We start from the raw sequence: 7,374 nt of genomic DNA on the forward strand, positions 1-7,374 counted from the left end.
ATTTGGTAAAGATAACAAATTTTATTACTATCCGTACGTACAGGTGGACGTGCTACATTTGGTATTCTTCAGCGTCCTATTTTTATTTTTTTTCTCCCCAAGGTTGATTTAAAATTTTTTCGCATACTAATTCTCCCTGCGATTTTTCAAGTAACAGAAATCGAAATCCGATCATGCAATAATGTTGAAACGTTAAATACCGTTTTACATCGTATTTTATTTTCTGTGCAACATTTTCCGAGTTATACATATACATAAGTAATTGATTCACGTTTTAAATCACTTATTCTACAGGAGTTCTGCTAGTTTTTCGCGAAAGGCATACAGGAAATTCTGACTCTGCCTGCACGTAGGCAACTGTAAATACAGGAAGATGTGAAAGTTGAAGCAGTTGCCTGCGCTAAGGCGGGCGCCAGGATCCGATTAGACCTAATGTGCCGCAACTGTGGTTACGCGCAGATGCGAATGCTGAAGCAATTGACTACCCTAAGATGAGCGTTAGGACTCAACTAGCGTTCCGCAATGTCTCACGGTGGAAAATGATAATTAAATGGAGCTGAAAATTAATTATCAGATGACTCGTGTCCGCGATTGTCCAATCCGTAACTAAATAACGAGAGGAGCAGACGCACGCGATCGCAGAACGATGATTGTCGGCGTATTTCAAGGGTTTGAAAGTAGTTGACGATCCTGCCGCAAAGTGACGTTACAGCTGGAAGCGATAAGATACGAAGGCGCCTGCCTGACGGAGGCTGACTGCTGAGCACAATGAAAATGGCGACTTCCCTAGCCATCTGAAAACGTCAAACAACGCAGTTTGTGACAATAAAATTGTAATAGTAATAGAATAACAATAAGAATTGAATAAGAGATTCTTCGCATTCTTAACAGTTCGGTTTTTTCACCGTGACGCTTTCGGCGTTCAATATGCGAGCCGTGTACAGTGATTGTTTCATTATAGCCTTAATTATCCAATTTATGACTCAAGGTAAGTACGTATCGTCGTTTCACTCTCCTGTCGTGTTAAACAAATCCTTCAAAATTTTACAGCGTCCGAAAAATTGTCTTCACACTCGTTAAATTCGAAGGTGATCTTACTGTAAAAGGAAAAAGACCTCACGTTTGAGGTTAACTTACTCAATGACAAGTTCTCGGCTTGCTATTCTGCTCATTCTTTACCTCGTTTCAATTTCACTAACAAACTATCGCTCGCTTCCAGTCCATGTCTCGAGCCAACGTGTAGTCGTATCGAACGACGGACCCACCATACTTGGGGGCTCGATAACCTTCAGAGCTGATATCTACTGGGATGACGGAAGCAGACCATCGGGAACTTTTTCATATATCTGGAAAGATGACGCGTTGAATCCGCACGAGTATACGGTTTGTTAACGATAATATAGGAGCTGATTTTTGTTCTGGAAATAAAAGTCGAGTTTGATGAGCTTCCGTTGAAATAATAACGGGATATTTTACCTCTCTAGTCCCCAAACACAGGGAACACAACTTCTTATTGGACCGTCACATATCCAGTTGATAGAAACAGCGTTGGATCGTATCGGCTGAGGCTGGTTGTGGAGAAGAGGATTTGGCCAATTTGGAGAGTCTTTGGGAATGCGATGATTGATTACAAAGTGACAGGTAGGTATTAATAGATATGAAAATTTCTTTACTATTTCTGTTTCGTCATTTTCAAACGCGCCAACTCTACTCTCGTCCTTTATTATTGTCTTCCAGAACTTCTTAATGGCAACATGACACTGACTCAGTCAAACGAAGCCATCAATGGCGACTACATCTCGTCCAACTCGACAACAGATTTGAGAATTAACTTTCGCAAGGGTGATTACGACTTTGTTAAGGCTAAGGGCGCGAGCTCGATTATGACCTTCTGGTTTATCGACTGCAAATCGTTTGGACCGTCTCCGAATTTCACGTTCAATCACCATTTTTCTGAAGTAAATACGACCCAAGTTATCGAAGCCCTGGTTATCGTCTCTTACGATCCACCCGTTACCACTACCACATCCGCGCCAACGACCGTAGCTCCACTCACCACTACATCGGTCCCAAACACAACGACATCGACTACGCCAAGCACAACTACGACGACTTTGCCTAGCACCGCATCGTTAGCGCCAAAAGTTGAATCTAACGCGACGATGTATTCCTCAGCTTTCTTCACATGCTCAAACGCCACTAATATTCCCCAGGATCCAAATAAGACTTACGGTTATTTCGCGAAAACGGTCAAGGTCAGAGGTAAGTTGAGATCGCTTTGCGGCTGCAAAGAGATCGACGGTTTCAATTTTAATTTTGATATTTTCAGCGCCCATCTCAAACATTACCGTCTCCGGTACAAACTGGCTTCAGCCCTGGGAGATGCTGTCCTTGAACGTGAGCTGCAAAGGCTCTGGTCCTTTCAAAGTATGCCTTTCGATACATCCGGGTAATTACAACATTACGGGAAATGAAACCTGCGAGGCTGGTACGATCTTGGAGAACTGCAGCTTCCCGATAATCCATTACTTTCTCGAAGCCAGCGTCTACACGTACCTTGTGGTGTTGGAAAACGACGTCAGCATTCAACGCTACCCTCTGACTATAAATATATACAAAGGCAAGTGTTCGGTGGCGGATTGATCCGGTTATCGCAGAATAGCCTTTTCCACGATTGAAGTCAACACTTTGTTTTCTATTTTTTTACAGTTACCACTAAACCCCAGCTTTCCGTAATAGTCGTGCCTGTCTCCTGCTCTCTGGCAGCTATGGTTTTGATAGTTTTTGGTATCGCTTACTACATGCAGAGCCGCGCCAGGTTCACCGTCGAAGTGGCAGACTTTGATTTTGGACAGCACAATCCTGAGTTGGAATATAAAACTTTTACCGAGAGATTGCGGGACTCGATTAACAGCTCACTACGGCCCGGAGGAGATAGAATAAATGTACGACCTCCGTATTATGGGAGCATGAACCATTGACAAATTTGTTATTAATAATTGGCTTCTTAACAAAAGAGCGAAAGAAAAAAAATTGCGCAACGATCGCTGCATCATGTCGATTCGATTGCATAATGCAACTAGTGATCGTTTCTGACTAATGGAATTCTATCCTTTACCCTTTCAAACGTAAACTTGCTGCATCTTTCAATTTTTCATTTGCTGTCAGCTTAGCCCGATCTTAAAAATGAATTAAGATATTAATCTGTCGATTCACTTGTTTTCGTTTTGTAACGATTTGCTAATATTCTGCCAATCCTGAGTTTACGCTTTTCCACGTTTTCTGTATTTTAAGTTTAATTTCTTTTTTCCCCGTCACCTTATCTCTACTCCACGGTAACAATTTATATACCATACTATGCAGAAAAAATATTTTTATAGGAAACTAATAATAAGCTATCAACGCGACTAATCTTAACTCGTGGGCGTTTTTTCGGGAAATTTTTGCCTCAGCGTATTTGTACAGTTTGATGATTTCACAATTTGTATATTTTTTTATCCTATCGATTTGCAAGTTCGTTATGTCGAGATGATTTTATTTCTAATCTAATCTTCCTGCATCTCGAAAAAAATGCACCTTGGCCTAGTCTCCCTTTCACAAATCCTTTCATATTTTCGGGAAAAACTTGTTGGAACTATCATTGATTTATACATCCCATTGTAATTAGAGTACAGAGCGATGAACAAACACGCGATAATATTAATATAAACAATTTTTTTTATTCTTGCAGGGGTACGAGGCACTGAATAAACCGCTCCTAGAGTAACAAAGAGTAACAATTAGTAAAAAGAACGAACAGGTAGAGAGAATAAATTAAAAGACTCATATTCATTAATAAACAACGCAACATGTAATACTAATATGATAGTAATATGTTAGTGTGGCTTGAGAATCATCCTGAGACAAAAAACATTTTCTACAACATAACATTGTTATAGAATTGAAACATTGTTTTTCGAAGTTTAGACACAACTTGCGAATGGATTTCACTTTGTAGTGAGAGATGTGAGAGAACGTGAAGTGCTCAAAAAAAAAAATAAATAAAGAAAACGAAGAGTTATAGGTATAAAAGTAACTCAAAGAGACAAGTCAGTATTAAAGACATGGAAATTCAATCGTTGTTCGTTACCGTTCGATGTACTCGTGCAGATTCTCTTCATCTATGAGCAATGGGAAAAAAAAAAGAAAGAAAAAACTTAGCAGCACATTCTATCGCCGGTAATAAGCAGGAATGGGACGAAATTCTTAGAATCTCAGTTGGTCATGTTCCCTGCATAATGCGAATAACGAGTATGTGATTTCTAGCGCACGAATCGCTCCGCCGCCCTTTGTCTTTCGAAATTGAATTACCTACGTATTGGTAAAACACGTTTTCAAATTGTACATTCATAACAGGAAAGTCATAATAATATGTATATATATATATATATATATATATATATATGTATGTATGTATGTATATATATGTATATTCATATGTGCATGTATAGGCTGTGAATCGATCCGCCACTATATTGTTAAATAATAATGTATAATTTATAATATATAACAACACACGTGAATAAGTATATCGCGTGTATATAAACATTGGTATATCATTTTTAAATCTTTTATCTTATTTTTCGCGCCTCTTCCTCATCCTGATCCGACTAATTTTATTTGCACGAAACTCATTTCGAACTACATAATGTTTTACGTTTATCAGCTGCCGATGATCAGTGTAATATCGATGAACATCTATATACGCACTGGATATACTCTTTGTAACAATAAACAACGCGGCGCTGATGCAAAAGGGCGTATAATTTTTTTTTTCATTTATCGTCAATCGTTCCGTAGACTTGTTTTCAAGCTAAATATTGAGAAGAAAATTTTAAAACCCAAAAGGGCGTATATATTTTTTTTCGATATTCAGCTTGAAAGTAAGTCTACGGAACGATTGGGTATTAAAAAAACGAGTTATACGACCTTTTGGCATTAGCACCGCAATAAATCTTGTCAGAATTTTCCCAATCGATCGTCAAGCCCCCTGTAAATGTATGTACTGATTTCATTGGGGGAAAATTTTGAAAATCGCTGCTTCAGCCAGGCAATAGCGCCACCGCCACTCTACCCTATAATCTGACCCCGTGACTACCGTTTGTCACGAAGCCGGCTGCAGGTGGCCACTGCGGTTTTTGGGGAGAACAACCTGCCCAGTTGTTGGGCCAAGTAATTAGGGCGTATAGTCGACCTAAGCGGGGTGCAGGCCCGAGAGAACTTTACCGCAGTACCAATTCGTCACAGATTATACATAGCAGCAATTTGAAACCGAGGACAGCTCATCGACCTCTTTGAACGCTCGAACGATCGTACGAACGAATTACAGCGGGTGAAACTGTCCGAGTAATTACAGTCTCACCAAAAACGTACATCTTTCATTTTCCCTGTCGGGAAAAAATTTAAACGTGGTTTCGATTCGGTGCTATCGGTAATTGATTAGTCAGTGAACTGAGAAACGGTATAAGATTGCGATCCGTCCTGTTCCAAGCTGCGATTGTTTTTCAATTTCCACACGTCGTGTCATGAAAATTGTATTGAAATTGATTGAACTTTATCGTGCATGTAATTACAAAATATAACAGCCAGTTCGAGTTTCGAACTGAAAATTCAGATTCGTGATTAAGGATTTAGAAACCCTCAGGTACCACATCACACGAAGATCTAACCATTTTTCTTATTTTGAACCACTGTATTGGATCTGCCACTACAAATTTTAGACCTCTGACCTCGGATTCGTTATCGATGACCCAAAAAAATCTACACCCACCAATTTCTACCAAAATCGGATTATATAAAGAGAATTTTCCCCATATGGGATCGTCATTTTGGATTTTGCGATACGATTTTAGATTCGTGATCAGCGGCTAAAGAATACCTCACGGTACCAATTTTTATTCAACTCCATTCCTCCTCAAGATATCAGTTTTATTTGACTTTTTAGAATTTTGTTATTTAAATAATTGAAAAAGTCTAATACCGATCAAAGCCAAAACTTTCTTTTTTTCTGTGAAAACAGAGAAACGAGAAATCAGAAAAAAAAAATAATAATGGGGAGAAATTGAACGCGTTTCTGAATCTCCATGAGTGTGGAACGACCCGCAGCCTCTTCAGAGAATAGATTATACGGGAGTTATTTGTTGCGACGCGAATACGTCGAGTACGTCTGTCGTTTCTTGTCTTGCACCCCAAATCCCGAGGTACGTGATGTAAGGGATTCTTATTTGATAGGTATAAAACGGTTGAGACGGAGTGTGGAAAAAGGTAGGAAAGTTTGAGGGTTCAAGTCGGTCCAATAACGTCAGCGCGACGTTGTCCTCATCCGTTTCTGCAGCTTCCCAACTTTCGCAATTCCCCTTCGAAACAGTGCGGTGGGTGTATATCGAGAAAAGTTATGCCTATTTCCAGGACGGCGTAGTGCAATTGTTCGCTTACAATTATCACCACGTGGCGCCTCGTTAACTTAACAGTCATGATCCAACCTGCAAGACAGCTTGCACAGGTCATTTTCCCCACCCCGTTATCCCGCCGTCTATTCTAACGATAGTCAGCGTCTAAGCGCATTCTAACGTTGGAAAATGCGTGATCTGCAATAAACGACGATTTTTATCGTACTTTCAAGCATACGGGTATGTAAATGTTGTACTCTTCGACTTGGAGAGCTATAAAGCCAAGACTTGAAAGCGGGCCGATTCCATTTCTTACAAGAAAGGTTACCCAGATCGATCTCTTCGATTTGTTTTCTTTTTTAACATGTTTTATTTTTTATCTGCCACTAAACACTTTAAGGTGGTGAGTCAGGGGCGATTTGACAGTTTCACCCGTGAGTATTCTCGTAACGAGAAATTAACAATTTAATAATCTCAATTAAGAAAGAAAAAATAAATAAAATGCGTGTCGCTTAGTTTTCAGTCTACTGTAACATGTTTAAAAAAAAATAAATTCGGAGAGATCGACCTGGGATAATACCTTCCTTGTTGGTGAGATCAAGGCCTCGGTGCGTAATTGGATCACTTGGAAATTTTACCTGCGAAGGACAAAGAGCCCGGTATTACACATATTGTTGAAATTCTCGTAATCCTGGCGACATTCACGGTTGACGATGAATCGAGTGCGGTGAAATTAGAAAGGAAAAAATCACCCGTAAAATCAGTCCGCGATTGTGGCGTATAATATATTATAATATATTATAATATATATTTTATCGCGGAATATAATCGTCTGTACAGGGTCGAGAGCCGAAGTTATTGAATTGATAGCATTACAGGCGTCCGACTACCTTATACTTGTTCAACCAACGACTCACATTCTCTTGGCATTTCTCTGCCGCTCTAG

At 39.6% G+C, this 7,374-nt stretch overlaps 1 protein-coding gene across 1 annotated transcript; it reads left to right on the top strand.

Annotated features, from left to right (window-relative positions):
* Nucleotides 1-750: 750 nt before the first annotated feature.
* Nucleotides 751-4,111, top strand: LOC107221185. The gene is made up of 7 exons (XM_015660099.2): nucleotides 751-988; nucleotides 1,220-1,383; nucleotides 1,485-1,641; nucleotides 1,738-2,262; nucleotides 2,330-2,620; nucleotides 2,710-2,945; nucleotides 3,731-4,111. Exons 1-7 carry the CDS (start codon nucleotides 928-930, stop codon nucleotides 3,764-3,766), a joined length of 1,470 nt encoding a protein of 489 aa, XP_015515585.2. The 5' UTR covers nucleotides 751-927; the 3' UTR covers nucleotides 3,767-4,111.
* The last annotated feature ends 3,263 nt before the right edge of the window (nucleotides 4,112-7,374 follow it).

The sequence above is a fragment of the Neodiprion lecontei genome, chromosome 4 (assembly GCF_021901455.1).
Source record: "Neodiprion lecontei isolate iyNeoLeco1 chromosome 4, iyNeoLeco1.1, whole genome shotgun sequence".
Classification (NCBI taxonomy): Eukaryota; Metazoa; Arthropoda; class Insecta; order Hymenoptera; family Diprionidae; genus Neodiprion; species Neodiprion lecontei.

Bases quoted from the DNA above. Each gene is read 5' to 3' on its own strand.
- LOC107221185 (XM_015660099.2), top strand. From the start codon at position 928: ATGCGAGCCGTGTACAGTGATTGTTTCATTATAGCCTTAATTATCCAA. The intron at 1,642-1,737 runs GTAGGTATTAAT...ATTGTCTTCCAG, and splicing joins GATTGATTACAAAGTGACAG to AACTTCTTAATGGCAACATG. The intron at 2,621-2,709 runs GCAAGTGTTCGG...ATTTTTTTACAG, and splicing joins GACTATAAATATATACAAAG to TTACCACTAAACCCCAGCTT.